The 18227-nt window shown below is 46.6% G+C and overlaps 1 protein-coding gene across 4 annotated transcripts; it reads right to left on the bottom strand.

Annotated features, from left to right (window-relative positions):
* Positions 1-409: 409 nt before the first annotated feature.
* Positions 410-18004, bottom strand: LOC128257427 (protein unc-80 homolog). 4 transcript variants are annotated; one of them, XM_052988465.1, is made up of 30 exons: positions 17595-18004; positions 16578-16832; positions 15935-15961; positions 15617-15637; positions 15231-15563; positions 14873-15172; positions 14677-14814; positions 14301-14614; positions 14049-14248; positions 13856-13986; positions 13512-13624; positions 12890-13025; positions 12316-12751; positions 11995-12192; positions 11314-11656; positions 10511-10616; positions 9822-10451; positions 8538-9270; positions 8003-8140; positions 7641-7939; positions 7404-7582; positions 6770-7343; positions 6120-6677; positions 5756-6059; positions 4746-5695; positions 2788-4251; positions 1883-2051; positions 1764-1811; positions 1159-1706; positions 410-894 (listed from the first exon to the last, which is right to left on the bottom strand). In XM_052988465.1, exons 2-30 carry the CDS (start codon positions 16821-16823, stop codon positions 661-663), a joined length of 9870 nt encoding a protein of 3289 aa, XP_052844425.1. In that variant the 5' UTR covers positions 16824-16832; positions 17595-18004; the 3' UTR covers positions 410-660. The 4 variants fall into 4 exon arrangements, with proteins under 4 accessions (XP_052844425.1, XP_052844404.1, XP_052844409.1 ...); XM_052988444.1 differs by adding an exon at positions 13301-13318 and having other exon boundaries at positions 1159-1820; positions 12890-13034; positions 13805-13986; XM_052988449.1 differs by adding an exon at positions 13301-13318 and having other exon boundaries at positions 411-894; positions 1159-1820; positions 10514-10616; ... (1 more) ...; positions 13805-13986; positions 17595-18003.
* Positions 18005-18227: the final 223 nt, after the last annotated feature.

Genomic DNA, 18227 nt, shown 5'->3' on the forward strand with positions numbered 1-18227 from the left:
TAAATATATAAATAAATAATGAATAGCATAAAAAATATGTGAATGAATTTGTAATACACTGTTTTTGTAAGCACGTTTGTATCACCTGGAACATATGTTCAAAATTTTTTCATAACCAGCACTTTGTGTTTCGTTCTAAGAACACGAGAAGTGCACATCTCTGGATTCGATAACGTGATTACGTTACGTTACGTCAATCAGCTGATAAATTAAGGTGACCAAGATAGTAGCAATTTTTTAAATACAGCGCCTTTCCCAACGGTAAAATTTTGGAAAATGAAAGTAAAATGGAAATTTTCAAATGTTTTATTGTACAAACTTTAAATAAATGTTTATATAATAATACCTGTTCAATTTGTACACCGATCTCAAATAGAATAAAACCTTAAAAATTGTTTCCACAGAAAGTCTCTGAAAAAGAATATTTTTCGCCATAACGTAAGAACAAAATTATCGAGTAGAACGGCTACCAAGTACATTTATTAGTTTCTAACACTAACTATCGAATACAAAAATGGCACACAATGGAAAACAACGGTTCGTCTATTAAACTTAACACCCAACAACTACCTTCTGCACACATGACTTTTCCAAATTCCTGTTAATTAGTGGAACCACTTGGTTCTAAAGTTCGTAGGCCCGGTCGCCGTTCTGTGATTGTTAAATGAGCGTGTCCTCGTCCTGTCCTTCGAAGACCATTAAAAGCGAGTGCTGCGATGGGGACCGACCCAATGTCAATCCCCCCAGGGATCCATCTGGGGAGAGCAGACCGGTCTGCAGGCTGTTGTTGTCGCGATAGCCGGAAGTAGAGGATGTCTGGGAAACAGAGTCCCAGGATATCTCACCGAGGGTCTTGGCCTGCGTCTGCTGCGGTTGCTCCTCCTGGGAGGTAACCTAAAATAAATATTCAGGTATGCATTGAAAGTGTTATAGAAAAAAAAACTTTTATTTTCAATGCAAAAAAAAAAAATATAATTAAGGGTTATTTGTTAATTTATTTCTAATAATCGTAAATTTAAAAAAATAACTCAATTGTAAAACAAAACCAAAAATTTAATTAATTTAATTTAATTTTTATTTTTTTTGGAAATAGCTTATGTAAAATTCTCCCACTCCCCTAAACTTTTTTAGGGCTGATAGGGTATCCTAAGTACTTACAATGCTGGGTGGTTCCATTGGCGTGAGACGACTGCGCTTTAGCCTGAAGGTCTTCCGACTGGCCGCCTTGGATCGCTGCAGTCGCGACCTTGTGTGATCCCCGGAACTGTCCTCCGCCGGGCTCTCCGGCGATAGCGGAGTGGTCGAGGTCTCGCCGGAGGAGTGCCGGAACTCCACGGACGAGACGAAGCGCAACTTGGGCGGCTGGGCCTTGAAGGGAGCCTGCTGCAACGACTGCGAATGCGAGAGATGCGAGGGCACGGCGGAGGCGGTACCAGAGCCGGCACCGCCCGACCCATGTCCCGATCCGGTCGGCGTGGGCCCCACCAGCGTGGGCGCCGATCCTGCGTCCGCCTCGCCGCTCTGGCTCTCGCTGGTCGTCGTGTGCGGATCCCGGCCCGTGGAGCTGCTGGACAGCGACTCCCGCGGCGGGTGCAGCGTCTGCTGCGACAGCGTGTCGCTGGGCGTGCAGATTCCCCCGGATCCGCTGCGCGAGTCGATCGGCACGGCGGAGACGTGGGAGTGCGTGGCCTGGCCCGTGGTGGTCCCTGTGAAGATAGATATGAGTGAAGGTCTTTGCTGCGACTTGTGGCCTTCTGCCGCACTAGTTGCCGCCTGAGTGTCGCTCTTCTTCTGCTCGGAACTCTCGCGATCTGTGGAGACTGAAAAATGAGTGGGTGTGTGTGAAGCGGAGTTTGGAGTTGGCTCTGTTCCGAACTCTTACCGTATCGCTTCTCCTCCAGCTCGTCGCGCAGGTCCCGCAGCTCCCTGGCCAGTTCCAGCAGCAGCGCTCCCTTGGACTTGATCCCGCCCTGCGGCGGAGTTCCACGCAATCGCTCCCGGATGATGAACTGCATGTGCCGCTCGTGATCCCCGATTGGTGGCTGCGATATCTGGAATACGCCAATCGTAAGTGATTTCAATTTTGAGAAGGATTTAATTTAGGGGAACATGCACATATAAATAGATAATTGGGAGCCAAGGCATTAATAGATAAACTTTTGTTAGTCAAGGCTTGAGGCATAATAGAGCATGGTTAGGATTTATTTGAAGGGAATAGACGCAAGGATATTTTAAGGACATAACAAGTTATTCCAGCAATTAATGCAGAAATTAGTATTCTCCTCACAAACTTTGGATTTAGTTGGCTGAGCTTAGAAAAAGTTTTGCAAGGATACCCGTTGGCGAAAACAGCAAAGTTATAAGAAGTTCCGCTCTCAGCTCATAATATAGTCATCATTTAATTATATATAATCATTACCAAAACGAATTGCACATTTATGAACTTTCTGTAAAGAAGGGGTAAATTGTTTTGGATCACCAAGATTGATATTATACCAAAGAGAAACTTTGCAATTAGTCTTTTAAGTATAAATCATGACTTTCTGCAAAGAAGGGATATATTGTTTGGGGTCACCAGGAATAATATTATACCAAAGAGTAACATTACAATTACTCTTTTGAGTATAATTAAATATATAATCGATTAACAACAGAAATATTATACCAGCAAGAAACTTTAAGTTGTGTTACCCAACTATTTTGATCAAAGCCGAAGTGTAACGTTTAGTTATAAATATATAAATATTTCCAAGCACAAGTTAGTGAACAAGACCCCCCATTTCTTACCTTGTGCAGAATAAAGGGCAGCAGGACAATGTAGAGGGGCGTTCGATGGGTGACGACAAACTCCATGAAGCTCCAGAGGTCCGGTGCCGCCTCGTTGCGCCTCCCGAGATCCCTCATCACGCGGACAATGCGGGGCCACTCGTTGGAGAGCCGGCTCTCGAAGCAGATGCACACGATGCGCAGGGCGAGGAAGGCAGCCTGGTAGAGGGAGCCGGAGATGCGGGCTGGGCGCTTGGCATCCCGACTGCCGGTGAAGGTGAGTGAGCCGGCGCGTAGGTCGCCGGTTACCCGGTTGATCTGGGACACGGCCTGGCCGGTTCGACCCGCCGGCGGACTCATCGCGTTCAGCACGGCAGTCAGCAGGAAGGACACGTCCGTCATCTTCAATTCGCCCACGTCGGAAACGCCTCGGCCCGAGCAAACCTTCAGACACAGTGGCATTATCAGATGCATTAGAAAGCCCTCGGCCTTTTCCTGCGTGGCAAACTCGGCACTGCCGCCGCAAATCTGGACCAGGGAGAAGCAGTCCACGGGGCTGACCACCTGCAGGGCCACCAGACGCACCACGGCCGAGCAGAAAAAGGCCGGCGGATTCTGAGACATGAGCGCTGCTCCTGCGCTGGAGACGCCCTCGGGGATGCCGGATCCGGGCTCGTTGACGATCAGATTCTGCACCGTGCTGATGAGCGTTTTCATCTGCTGCCAGTGCAGCACGTACGCGTGCCGTATGATCGTCTCGTGGATGCCCTTCAGCAGTCCGGCGGCCGCCTCCCAGTCCGTATTCCTCCTAATCGATGGCTTCTTCGAGATCTTGAGAAACACCTTGTCGATGCGCCGCAGGATGGTGACCAGGGCATTGCGCAGCGTGTCATTGGACCACTCCGCCCGCGGAAGAACCGCCTGCATATAGCGCTGCAGGCCCCGACAGGCCATGGATTCGGGGTCGTAGGGCGACACCTTCAGCAGCGAGTGAGCAATGTCCGCCAGGCGGATGTGGCACTTGGCGTCCAGGACCTCGGTGGGCTTGGTGTCACTGGGCATCTTCTTGGCCAACTCCGCCAACCGAGCCGTAGACTTGGTGAGGAAATCCGCCACCACCGAGAGTAAAACGTCGCGGGGTCTTCTGTACTCGGTGCGTATCATTTCCGAATCCTCTGCTGAGTCCATCATATTCTTGGTGCGGGCATCGGTCAAATACTTGGGATGCGTCTCCTCCTCAAAGTCTAAGCCAGGCGAACAAGGTGGTCCTCGGCTACAGTTCCGCTGCGAGGAGCCCTTGTGCTCCGGACTATTCCGATAGGGCCCATTGTAGCTCTTGGCCAGACCCTCGCAGTTGTGCACCATGGTGCGAATGGCCACGGCCAGCTGGAGGATGATGTCGCGCTCGGATTTTCCCTGCAGCGGAATATAGCTGGGCGATTGGATCTGCTGCAGATAGCAGGGCAGAATGGCCTCCAAAATTATCTACAAGAAATAACGAGTTAGTATGATTTGTATTTTATTTAAAAACTTAAGTAGTATGTAGAAAATATAATGGATGAGCAGTTGGTCCAACTTGGAAAGTGTTAGGTTATTAGATCCGCCGAAAAGCATTTAAAGGAATTTATGTGGTGATGCTCTCACTGACCAAGATAGATTGGTCCTTTTAAGGTAGGTTCATCCGTTAAGTGTAGTATTTTTATAAACTAGACATTAAAATCTATTGACTCTTATTTAAGTTACGTATTAATAATATTTTTTTATGAAATATTAGTTAGTATACGGTTAGTATAATCAGGCTCTTCTATTCATAAATTCCCTATACGAAAATATTTTAAACATTCAACATTTCATATCGGCCTTGCCTAACAAATTTGTAATCCCAACTTAATATAATTGATATAGTTTCTAAAATAAATTTTAGAATTCAATTATTTGGCAGAAGTAAACCTGAAAAAAATCAATTAGTTTGGACTCACTAGCATTTGATATCCGCGAGTGCTCTCCGCAGAGTATGAGACCACCATTACACACAGAGTGATGCAGTCCAGTACAGTGACATCGTCGTTCTCGTCATGGTAGCAAAAATCAATGGCCTTCAGTGGCTTGGGCTCCTTGACCAGTTCCGCAATGTTTAGGGGATCCGGCGAGGGGTCCTCCAGACTAAGGAGCAGATTGAACAGACAGCTCGACTGCACTTTGTGGGCCTCACCGTAAGTGCCGTCCTCATCCGTGTCGAGAATGGCCGAAACGGATCCAAACATTTGCAGGATAAATGGTTTCCTGTTTAGCAGGTAAAACTGCTTGACCGCATACTCAATGGTTGTGGTGATCAGCTTGTTGGTCTGATGCAGGGAATAGACTTGCAACAAAGTGGGCATTATCATAAAGTAACCGTTGGTGGAAAAGATGTTCTTGAAGTTGAAGGCGGCGTTGATGAAGGTGGCCATCACATAGCGCATGATGCACGAATCTTCGGCGTGCAGAATGGAGGCGCCGGAAAGGACGTTCAGAAAGAGTTGGATGTCCGCCGAGTAGGCGAAATTACCAGCCATGGCCTCGAACATGCGTGCGATCAGCCGCACCCACATGAACTTGTGCAGGACGTCCAACCCGAGCAGCACCTTTCCGTACTCGCCACCATGGTGCAGATCCAGATCCACCTCGAGTGCCTTGCGCGGGAAGGAGGGCAGCTTCATCAGCTCCTCGTGCAGGAACACCACTCGCTGCACCACCATGTCCACGTTCTTGAGAATGGCCCAAGTCAAATGCACCTTGCCAATCTCGACAAACTTCTTTGTTAGCTCCTGTTTTTGGAGTGCCAGAAAGGACTCCTCCGGACGCATCAGCATGAGCCTGACCTCCGGGTACTGGGACCTCTTGAAGAAGTACAGATCACGGATGTACCAATTGGGATTGAGGATTTTGCCTGGAAAGCGCAAGACCATGAACCAAAGCTCAAAAGTTAGCGAGGAAAATATATACTTACTGCTCTTGTAGTCCACCAAGCAGTAGTGACTGGTGTTCTTCTCATCGATGGGGTAGTAATCCAAGGCCTCCTTGAGCAGCTGACAGAAGAGTGTGTCCTCCTGGACTGGAAATTGAGAGGGTATGTTGTAGTCGTCATCTGCTGGACCATGTACTACAATCTTTTTGGCGGCGGGCACATTGGCAGTCAGGAGAATGGACGCATCGCACTGTTCCTTTCGCAGAATCTGCTTAAGATCCTTGAACATAATGCCATGCACTGAGTGCACCACCATCCAAAGTACTGATAAGGCGGAGCCCACAAGCTGGGAAATAAGAGGTTGTTTAGTTAAATTTGTCTTAACTTTGAAATAATCTACACCAACCTCTTGCTTTAGTTCGTTGGATGACCTCACATAAAACATGATGTATCCAATAATCGAGTTGTAGAGCGCAAACGCCGCCTGTTGCGGCAGACGTGGCACAAATCGGATGAGGTGTCGCAGCAGCTTGAACATCTGATCCTGACGATCGCGAGTTAAGCGCTCGAAGACGTAGCGCAGAAACAGGGCCGACTCCTCCACCAAGCAAACCCAAATGACCTGGTAGGCAATCTCGTAAACCGCATTACCATCCGATCCGATGGCGGCATCATCTAAACACCCCACGATCTGCATCACGGAGGAGCAGAGAACGGATGGGAAAAGCGAGTGGGCATGGTGCAGGTGGGAGGACATCCGCGTCCCGTCGAGATCCTCCTCGATCTCGTGGTCCTCCAGCTTCTCCATTCCGGGCTCATGGGAGGCCTGTTGACTAATGGGTATCATGGTGATAAGGAAGCTGTGCCGCTCCGCCCGCTGTTTGTCCCTCTGCTGGCGCAGGGCATTCCGGATGGCCTCCGTCTGCTGCATCTTACGGCTCTTGGTGGCGGTGACCAGCGATCGCTGAACAAACAAATCATATATTATTAAGACCTCAGGCAAATTCCCCTCCCGACCAGTACATAACCCACAGTCTCAGCAGCCCTCTCACTCACATGTCTATCTTGGTTCAGCGTGACGTCCATGTCCTTTGTCTGCTGCACTGGCATCCAGGGAGGATCCACCACCGGCAGACACTCAATGCCAATCTTCGGCGAGGGCAGTGTGAATTCGATGCCACCCGGTGGCACCTTAAAGGTCACATCGTGGGCATTCTCCTCCATTCGCGGCCAGACATGGAAACGGCACTTCCACAGCACTAGATATCGCTGAATGGCGCCAATCCTTATATCCGGATCCTTGTGCTTCAAAGCCCGCTGCATGATGTCAAAAGCGAAGTTCTGGGACTTCACCGAACCCATCAAGAATACGGCGGCACTCGAGGTGGCCGTGTCGTGGTTCGTCTCCAGCAGAAGTTCCCAGGCGGCGGGCATGGCCTCGATGACCATCTCCTCGGTGAGCACGACAGCACCTTTCAATAATGTGGCCAGCGGAAAGTGGAACAAGTTGCGTATGTGGATGCGGATGAACTTTAGGATGGGCGGTTCCTCCTGCATCTTCTTTTCCTTCTCCTGGCGAAAGGCTTTGGCCAATTTCTCCGCCATTTCCAGGTCGGGATCATCACTAATACTGTTACGAATACGATATAAGATTAGATTTATAAGAAGATATTATATGGGTACAACCTACCGATCTTTGCGCGACAAACTGTCTTTTCTCTTAGAAGGAGAAGTCTGTGTGGAACTCTGCTCCGAAACTTTGCGAGTGGAGCGTGCTCTTGAAGTGTGTGGCTTGCTGGAAGTGATAATTGTTGGTTCCACATTGGGATGATCCGCATCGAAAGTGAATCCAAACTCCTCGCCATAAACCTGGTAAACAGAACTCAGTATGTATTCAGTACATTGCATGTCTATATAATCGGGTTACCTTTCTTGTGGCCTTAACCAAACGAGTGCAGGAGCGCATGTGTCGCTTATAGCAGAACGGATGGCAATATCCTTTGTGAGTGCAATAGTAGTTGTAGCTGGTCATCAGATCAATAATCGCCTTAAGCCAGGGCATGTTCTTGGCCGTATCATCGTTTTCGTTGGAGTCAGTAGGGGACTCCGGTTGCTGGTCATCGCTAAGAATTCCGGGCGACTCCTCGCCACCACTGATCATGCCCTGTTCCGAGGTGTCACTGCGATCGGAGAGCGAGGACACTTTGCGACGCGATTGCATGTTGACTAAGAGAGTCATGTTGTAAATAATTACAAATTTATGACTTATAGAAGGTTCGATTTACTTACAATCAGTTTCGATGTCCTTGCTGTCCTTGGTATTACGACGAAGCTTCAGGGAGCGACGTTTAAAGGACCCTCCCGTTGTTGTGGCTGTGCCACGTCTTAGTAGAAATGGACGCACAGCCGAGGCAGTGGGTCGACGAGCTGGGTAAAAAGAAAAGAAATACATCAAATTAGGACAAACTATGGTAGTGAAATTACCAACATAATTTTACAAAAATGTTTAGTTAACGAAAAGAAAAAAACAAAATTCATTTGGAAATAAAACCTGTACTCATTTCAATAAAATTATAATATTGGATTATTAACTATTTATATTTGAGCTTGAAATAAAACAATAAAATCGTTTAAAAATATTTGGCAATGGGATCTATCCTTACTACCATTTTAATGTTATGTTAAGGAAATCAGTTAAATTGAATACTTTGCCTTGCCCTAATATTCATAGATATCAATAAAATTTATATTTATAAGGTTTTGATTGATTGAAAATAATATTTGGTTATCAAATAATAGTAATATTGAAAGATTTTTAAATCACCTTCCTCGCCCTCTTTGGTAAGCGTTGTGTTGCTACTGTTTTCCGACTCATTGTCCGGTTCGTGCAGCACAAAGGATATCTTCCTTTCCGACTGGCCGGCACCATCGTTACCAGCCGCTATCGACTGCAGGCTCTGGGCGGAGGTCTGCGAGTGGCCCATGGAGCTAAGGGCCATGGACCAGCGCCGGTTGGCCTCGCGGTACACCTTCTCCCAGGGCGCCGGCTTGTCGCGATGGATCAGCTTGGATGTCTTGGGCAGCATTAGGTAGGTGTCCCGCAGGAAGGCGGTGATCTCGAACAGCAGCACACAGGCGATCAGTTTCAAGGAGTGCGGACAATCGTTGCCATGCGGATTCACCGACGTTTCGTCCAGGAAGTCCTCCTCCTCGTCCTGCTGCAGTAGCTCACGCTGCTTTTCGGGATCCGTGAGACTCGCATTCACTGCCTCGTACTGCAATCGCTCGGTGAATAGGATCTCCTCGAGCCTGGCGCCCACCATCTCCGCCCACTGATGGAACATCTTTCCGGCAGCTCGTTGCAGGATGTGCGTCCTTCTGGCACTCGTTTGGCTCACCTGCTGTTTCATCTGGTTGAGATTGATGTTGGCCCCGGAGGCCCGGTAGCTGCCCACGTTCTGCTTCATCCAGGCGGGCCACTGACCCTTGTTGCACAGATGGACAAAGTGGGCGCACTCCAACAGGAAGGTGGCCCGGGCCACAAGAGGAGCTTGGGGCTGTGGGTAAAGATTTGAAGGCTATTAGGAGAGTAAGTACATATTGAAATATCATTTTTCAAAACTCAGTATTACATACACTGGTAAAAAAAAACGTTAGAAATCCAAGTATTTATTACTCAATTTAATTATTTTTCACTTCGGTTTTTATCCTTTTGATATACTAATTTTCATTATATGTAAGCCATATAAAACTTTAATTTAATTATTTTAAACAATTAGGACCAATGGTAAATTTAATATTTTCCATGTTAATTATATATTAAATAGAACATTTTGGATAATAATAATAGCCACTTATTTATGTTTACTATTCAATTTTATCAGTGTAACAATGCTTCCTTATAGTTTTTAGCCTCAACGAAGTCTTATGTATGATCTTTCTTGCTTATGAGATATTTCGTTGATGCAAAGTAAGGCACTTTAAAAAATAAGTTGTGAAAAAATCTGTAAATCATGGCAGGCTCAGTCTTCTTTTTGTATCTTATCTCTCAACCTAAGGGATCTAATTGTCGGCGAGTCCGCTTTATAATTGGAAGTTGTATACTGACCAGATCGAGGACGGCTGCCACCAGTTGGGGATCGGGAAAGGAGCCGGGGGCACAGGTCTCCAGCAGGAAGGAGAGTCGCAGCATGCCAACCCGAACCGGTTCGGTGGGCACCAGCTTGCGCTCCTTGAGGATCACCACCTCCGACTCCCGCGGCCCGTGGCCGTCGCACATGTCGGAGGAGCTGCGTCGGCTGAAGTCCGCCGTCTCCTCGATGCCGCCCACCTTCTTCTTGCCCTTCACAATGCCGCCGAAACGGTTCAGTCGCCGCTCGACGCGTCGCTTGGCGCGCTGAATGGACCGCCCAATCGATGGACCATCGCTCGAGCGGCCGCGCTGGATCTTCAGCGAGGCGTGCCGCATGAACGTGGAGGAGATCTCTGGGTTGAGCGACCCGATCTCCAGGTCGATGGACGAGGCCTCCTTGGGCGTGCCGCGGAACCAGCGCACCAAGCCGCTGAGCCGTCCCAGCGAATTGCGTTCCGAGCTGGACGTGGAGTCGGAGAGCAGGGCGCGTTCGCTGTGCCGCGGCGTCAGAGTGGGTCGAACGCCCGTTGTCCTCCGCCGGAAGTTGCTCAGTGGCGACTGGCTGGTCTTGTAGTGCTCCTCGCACGCCTCCGTCTCCAGCAGGCTCTGTAAATAGGGACAGGGCGGGGATAAGCTTCAGGTTGGGATCGAGGGAGGCAGCTCACCACGGCGCAGGCGGACGAGGTGCTGCGCTTCTTCAGCAGCAGGCGGCGCTGGGAGCGGTTGTCTTCGTTCTGCAGGCCCTGCGTCACATTCGCCTGGGGAATGTGTCTGAAACAGGGGATACAATACATCAAATAATCGAAATGTCCATATAGAATAGTAAAATAAGAAATAACAAAATTATATATTCCATATTTAAATCAATTATAAAATCATAATAAAATTGCATGATTTGACATCAAAATGCTTGAATTCATGTGGAATATATACGAATTAAAATATGTGATATTTGTTCGATATCTTAATCGTTTAAATCTAAACTATATTTTCAGCTACAGAAATCAAATTCTTAAATAGTCAAGATTTAGGACTGTTGAGTCTGTTATAAGGGATACGATTTATTAAAAATTCTATTATTCAATATACACATTACCTACATATTACTTAAATTTAACAACGATTTAAAGACTGATAAGGTCTGAAATATTATAACTAGAATTTACTTTAACTGTTCTTGAGATAAAATCATTGACACGTATTTTAGAAATAGTTTTTAATTTATCCGTACATCTTTTTTCGAATCAGCTCTTTACCAAAACAATAATTAATTATACTTTATTTGTATTCATATTAGGCCTTATTAAAATGCCAGTTTTATGCTTTTAGTTTTTCAAATTACAAGATAGGAATTTAATGTCATAGAACACAAATGTGATACTTGTTGGTCTTCATTAGAAAGTAGCCAACACATAACACTTTAATATTTAATGTTTTTTTGTAAAGGAGTTAATGTTCTTAAGCTCACCTGATTACTCGAGTGGTCTGCGCCGTAGGTCCCTTCTTGTGGGGCCTAGGTGTGACTGCCAAAATTCCACTGAGGGCCACCAGGCGAAAGGGTCCACCGTGGGCTCCCTTCACATAGGTCACCAGCTGCCGGATGTCGCCGTAGAGGGCAATGTTCTCGGGACCCTTCAGATCCTTGCTGGCCTCCACAAAGCGGCTGACCAGCGGCTTGAATACCGCTCCAACCACTTGGGCCTCGGCTCCGCCGCTCATGCCGCCGCTAAAATTGGTCGAATAGCCGCCCTGACCTGGTACGCCGCCAATATCGGTGTTAGCATTTTTAAATCCACTCTGACGTTTATGAGCTATTGCATCATTTCATACATACATACATATATATATATACAACGTATTGGTGGTGACAGTAAAGAATCGGAAGGGGACAACTCAAAAGCATTAGCAAAAGTCTTGGCATGCAAAATGGTAACACAGAGAACCACAAACAGCATGGGGGATGCGGGAGATTGGCGCCGGATGAGCAAATCAAAAGGCGGAAGGGAAGCCCAACTCAAAATGGCCAATGGAACTCAAGAGTCTGGTTGGAGCGAGTATTAAAAGGGGGTTTTGGTGCGCCTACATTGTATTGGCATCCAAGCCCAGCATTTGCGGTTTGGCGGTGGCTATTAAATGGGTCAACACTTACTTAATGGTGACAGCAGCGAGCTGGGGTCCACGCAGAAGGCCAGGAAGGCGTGGAAGTAGTCAATGAGTTCCGGCAACGGCGACGTCCGAACCATCTCCTGCATGAAGCGCTTAGTCCTTTGACCCGCCTGCCTCAACATGCGGGACAGGATCTTCTGGCACTGGTTGCGCAGGAAGTCGGCGGGTGGCCCGCGAACACCTGAAAATAGTTGATACATAAGACTTAAGTACCTTATAATAATAAGGAAAAATTTTTTTATAATCACTGCATCTAAATTTCAGTTACCTGTAAAAAGAAAGAAATGTTCAAATATGAACTTACCATCATTACATCCATGCGGACAGCCCAGGACCTGTAGAGCTCGTCTTGTTATACTCATGGATATCTCGTGAGCATGTTCGCCCAATTTGAGAACACCCATTTCAATTAATAGCTCACAGATGTTTAGACCCGCTTCCAAAACTCGAAGGGAGCAAACTTGAGCCGGATCTCGCTTAAAAACATTGCTAATGGCCAACAGGATTATCTCGTAGTCAATGCCGCCATCGCGTGTTATATAAAAGGAGGATCCCGGAGCTTCAGACTCATCAACGCCGGTGTAGTCGATGTGGGAGTCCGTGTGGGAGCGCAGCATTTGTCCTCGGTATCGAGTAGTTGTGCTGCCCATACCTGTGCTGCCATTACCTCCCCCATTTGCACCCATGCCAGCAATGCTACCGCCATTACTCAAGGCATCCAGCTGGGAGTCAATGGAGCCCTGCAGAAAAATATTTTAGATGGTTTATAACTAATAATCTTAAATTAAATTAAAGAGCGATGGACTGTCATATAAAGCGTACCAAAATGATTCAGTTTTTCTGACCCCACATTCATAAAAGTATGCATAATGGCTCACCTGTCGCTTCATGTAATCGGGCGATGGTGTGGGAGTGTGTTCCGTGACCGTAATGATGGGGTTCCGGGGATAGAACGCTGTGGCCCGCTGGCAGGTGGCCTGCGATGGCCTTGGCGCCTTGGGTGGCTCAACGTATCTGTAAAATCTTGTATTTTGTAGGATACGTGCGAGAAAGCGCGTGTGTGGCATTAGTCAAAAAACGGAGTGCGGCAAGCTGAAGGATCAGGGGTTTATAGGGGGGATAGGCAAGGGGGTGGTGAGAAAAAAACAGGCTTGGACAGGTGCCAAAAGGAGAGCAGGCTTGGTGGTGGAAGGAGGTTAGAAAACTGTGGCTTAGGGCACATAAAGCATAGAGTGTCCTTAGAAATCGAAATAGAAATAATATTTAGTGGCTGGCAGACCGAAACTCACCCGCTATCAAGCAGACAGCTGGTTGATCATAAGAGAAAGAAGATCAAGTCATAGGGTATAGAATATAAGGCATATTAGCTCGAGGGCAAGAATTGAGTCACTGAAGAGTGTGTCATTTCGATAACTGTTTGAAAGTGTATATGTTTTTGGTTCTGGTGTCAGAGGCCTGATTAAGAGTCTTTGGTGGGGTTAGCTGGGGATTTCTTTATACCTGAGACTGGGCATGGATTTGCCCTTGATTAAGTTGCTGGCTGGTTCGCGGCTTATCATCGAGGCAGATCGAGATAGCTTCTTCTCACCCGTATCCAGGCTGCGATGGTATTCCTGGCAGATATAATAAGACATCATTATAAGTATGGAATTGAAGAACTGGTACGTCAATATAACATTAAAATCTCAAGCCAAACAAACACCATTCAAAATGGAAGATTTATATGGGGATTATAAACGGGAGCCAGGCAGAAACACTTAAGAACAGTAAACATAAGTTTTTGCTCCGCTTACTGCATGTTGCAGTGGTGTCTTGCCATTGGCTGAGTTTGTGTCGAGCCCTACTTTTTCCAAATTCTTCTCCGATTTCGAGAACATTTTAGTCTCTACAAAGGCCCGTAGATCGGCCATTTTAACGCGTTTCTTCTTCTCGCTGCCACGTCTTTCTGTAGTACTTGGTGCACTTTGAGGTTCCTCTGTAGATTGTTATAATAGTATTTTAGAAATAGTATTAAAGGTAATAAAACCAATAACTCACCTGCAACACAGACTGGCACCGTTGGCGATTGATCTGGTATTTCAATGTAGTCCTTGACCACAGAGCTTCCCGGACTATCGCGACTATTGCTGCCGGGTCCTTGGTACAGTGATATCTCGATTTGTGGAATGGGCAAGGAATTGGAGCGCTTGCGGGGTTGATTTAAAGTGATGGCCGCCTCTTCGCCAATGTCACTCAGTCTGTGGGAGAAAAGTAAGTTATTTACTTTGATTTTTTGCTATAATTACTTACCGATTATATAGGTATTGCAGGCTCCAGAAGATGCCCTCCTCCTGCCAGTGGGAAATGAAGAGACATCGAAGGACAGCCACATCCAAGAAAGTAGCCGCCGACACATCTGCCTTGATACTTTCTGACTTATCCGAATCGGTCTCCTTTTCAATGGAGGCACTTCGCTTCTCCTTCATCGAAGCACCACGCATTAGTTCCTGCTGGTCAAACTCGAACTTGGTGGAGGGCACTTTATCCTTATCGCGGGAGTTCATTGACTGGCGACTTCCACGTCGGCTCTGGGATTGCTGTTGCTGCAGCAGACTGGCATCGGCCTGGTACATCAGATATATTATTAATAATGACAACAAAAGATTATACCAGCTTAATGACTCACCGTAAAGAATGAATTATCCATAAGTTGTGGCGCCGAAGGCAGCCTAAATATGACGACACGTTCATCTTCCACGCTGGAGGCCTCCTCAGGTATGGTTTCGGGGAAGGCAAATTCCTTTGGAGAAGAAACCCAAGAGCCCTGGTTGTAAACCAAGCCATTTAATTTAAGGACCTCTTTGGCTTAACCCACAACGAACCTCCTCATCCTGCCTTCCATAATCGGAGATACCACTCTGGGGGGAATCCGCTTTCGGGGACATGGCATCCGCACTGAGGGAGTGCTTGCGGGCAGGAAAAACATCCGTAGAACCCTTTGGGGTGGGAGCACACAGAAGATTACGCGCCTTGGGCTTAACAGGTGCCGTAAAACATGGAGCTCCTGGAGCTCGATTATCCCACATGCCCTGCCACAGTTTTATGCCATTCTCCAAACGGAAATTCTGGAAGTCCGATTCCTTCAGATGGTGTATAATGGGTGCAAAGAGATACACAAATAGCTGGAAGACAGATGTGTTAAGATACGAAGAATTAGGGTTTGGCAGTCTATCAGCTCACCGTAATAGTAGGCACCGAAAACAAGTACTGATCTATGGACTTGGATTTGGGCTCTGCTGCATCACCCAATCCCAGATCCTCGCCGCCCTCATCGTCGGCACATTCTTCGGCGGCGTAGAGAAGGATCCACTGCATGGTGTAGAGCAGTTTGGTTTCCACGGGTCCAATGGCCTGCATGTCCTTGACGCGATTGTAAAGTAGAGCAGCACAGGCGTGCATAACGTGTGGTAGAGCTCCTTGAAGCAGGCGCCATCGGGGAATGACACCCAAGCCCTTTGTGAGGGGTGGTGATAGTCCAAACTGGATGTTTTGCACAAGCACTTTCTCAAAGGACTGCCAAGAGGAGTTAATAAATATCTTATCTCATAACGTAATATTAGACTCACCTTGCAGGCTTCCTTCGACTCCTGAACATCGAAAAGTGGGGGGAAAAAAGTAAAAATTTATAGCAAGGAAGTGAAAAAAACCTAGGTTAAAGCTAACAACATTGCAGAAAAAAAAATGGGATCTTAAGACAAAAACAAATCTTAAACATAGGCACATAAAACACCTAACATCTACAATATAAAAGGGAAACTAAAAAGTTTGGTTACCTCAATGTATAGTACACACTTTCAGTTCTAATTACCAACCAATACATTGAGGTGACAGACTTTAGCGGCTAGAAAATAGGTTTATGACTACCACAAACATTTATAACTTACATGGTGTCCCGGTGCATGTTGACAAAACTACATTCAGATTCAGACAAATTGCGAAAAATTTTACAATGTTAATTTGTACAGTTTGTTATTGTTAGTTGGTTGGTTTGTGTTAAAAGCATACTGAATAAAATAAACTCAAGCGCAGGAAAAGTTTTTGGGGTAAGTAAATAAATGAAACAAAAACATTTCCTGGCTTGGTATATGTATATACGAAGGACAGGTCTGTTGTTCAGTTTGTGGAAGGTGGCTGTGTTAGTAGTTGTTATAGGAAAATAAGTCGAATGCAGGAAAGTATAAAAACATCAAACATCAAAGTCAATTTTGGGTTTTGCCTTCCAATTCTCCATGAATTTAGCTGAGAGAAATCAAAAGTAGAAGACATTGAACACTATTTATTTGGTTTTTTTTTTAACTGGTGTCGAATTGTTTGTGCCAATCTGAATGCCAATAGTTTGGGTTTTGGTATGATACACAGTCCATCCTTACAACAAACACGCATAGCGAATATACAGCACCCATTTTATAGGGGAAATGTTTCCTTGTTTTCGGCCATCAAAGCATTCTTTACTTATATTTTTTTTTGGTATTTGGCAACCGCGATTTGATTTTAATTTTCGTTGGCAAGCCACGTAGCCAAACTCACCAGACAGGTAGACTCGTGCAGTTTGCCCAACTTGGGCCGGATGAAGGGCGCTATTTGGCGCCACAGGAATGTTTGCACGGACACCGGTAACCCGAGGTCCTGCAGCCCGCTATCCTGGTCAAAGTCAAAGTCATCGTTGTTGTTGTTCGCCGCATGGCTGTTGTTGTTTGTCTGCAGGTTGTTGTTGTTGGTGGCGTTGCTTGGGTTTGCAGTTGCTGTCCCCGTTGCCGCGGCTTGGGTCACCATGGTGGCCAGCTGCAATGAATGGCAAGGACACAAATCAAATGGCGTGTGCAACAGCTGTCGGTCGATTCGTGTCGAGTCGAGTCGAGTCATTCATGAAATCCAAAAGGGGGGCATTAGCATATGTATATGTATAGTATATAAAACATTCAACAGGTGTTTGCGTGCGCAGGCTCGTCGCGCTGCCTTCCTTTGCTCCTGTTGATTTCGGGCTTTCGACAGTGTCGACTAGGTCAGTGCCACATTCATAAGGCCGCACTCCCCCGCCCAAAAACTAGACGAGATTTCGGTCCTGGGACGCTGCGCAGAACGCAGACTCCGCAGCAGCGGCGAGAACGAGGCGACTGGGTTATAGATACAGAACTGGGTTTCTGGTATACATGCTAATTTGGGGCAAAAATTTTCACAGACTTATATAACCCAAGTTGGGATTGTGGAAAATTTCGCTTTTTCCCCCAATTAATTGCTCTACCGCTGTCAATTATTTGGCACTTAGCACACACTCAAATCAAATGTGGCCATTTGTGCCAACATTTCGCTTGATTGGTGCCGCACCCAGTGGAAATCGCTTCTGGCCAGCAAAGTTCTTCACTTCACTTTACTTAACTGGGCTGGGCTGGACTGAGCTATCGGACGTTCACTAATTGCAGACCCATTTTTGTGATGGCGCCTGAGCAGGGTGTCTGAAGCACTTTTTCTTTGATTTCAATATGCTTATTTTTTCATTTTTTTTGTTTCTGCAGCCCAGTTTTAATGGTTTTTGCAAGGACTTACCTTGATTTGCGCGTGGCCAGTTGTGGATAACGTTTACGGCTGGAGCGTTCGGATGCAACTGAGACAAGCGTCGTTAACTGACGAGCTCTGAGCTCCCTGTCGTTGTTATCCTCGCTGCCGCCCTCGTCTCGCAGTTCGACATCGTTTCCAATGCCGACAGCAGCAGGCCAGCAGTGCGTATACAGGATATTTCGTTGGTGGAGCAAAACAAACAAGAGAGAAGACATATACACCCACACTCCATATAAAGTATACGCACTGGCCGGGCAAAAGGGCTGCTCTCCGCATAGTGGGTGTCCTGGCACTTATTATTGAATGTTATAGGACGCTTTCCGATCAGGACACCCTGTTTCTGAAGCACACTTATCAATGATAACAAATGCCGGAGGGTGGATATTGCGTATACGCTGTGGGGCAGCCATTAAATTCCTTTTGTCTGCCGGTTTTAAGGGTGCGTCTGCAAATAAATGCTGATGTATTTAAGAAAATATAGCCATAGATAAGTCACTGTCTTGTTGTACTTAAGTGGAAATTAAAGCAATGTCTCTGTCCACTTTTATTTGTTTAGTATGCTCACTTCGCTGAAAACTTGTTTAATAACATTTTAGTAGGTTATAGGCTAATGTGAGTTTT

The sequence above is a fragment of the Drosophila gunungcola genome, chromosome 3R, assembly GCF_025200985.1.
Source record: "Drosophila gunungcola strain Sukarami chromosome 3R, Dgunungcola_SK_2, whole genome shotgun sequence".
Taxonomy (NCBI): Eukaryota; Metazoa; Arthropoda; class Insecta; order Diptera; family Drosophilidae; genus Drosophila; species Drosophila gunungcola.

What these genes read in the sequence shown, in the direction of transcription:
- LOC128257427 (XM_052988444.1), bottom strand. Translation starts at nt 16,823, where the DNA reads ATGGTGACCCAAGCCGCGGCAACGGGGACAGCAACTGCAAACCCAAGC. An exon ending in AGTCGAAGGAAGCCTGCAAG is followed by an intron (nt 15,564 to 15,616) that starts GTGAGTCTAATA and finishes TCCTCTTGGCAG; the next exon opens with TCCTTTGAGAAAGTGCTTGT. An exon ending in ATGGAAGGCAGGATGAGGAG is followed by an intron (nt 14,815 to 14,872) that starts GTTCGTTGTGGG and finishes GTTTACAACCAG; the next exon opens with GGCTCTTGGGTTTCTTCTCC.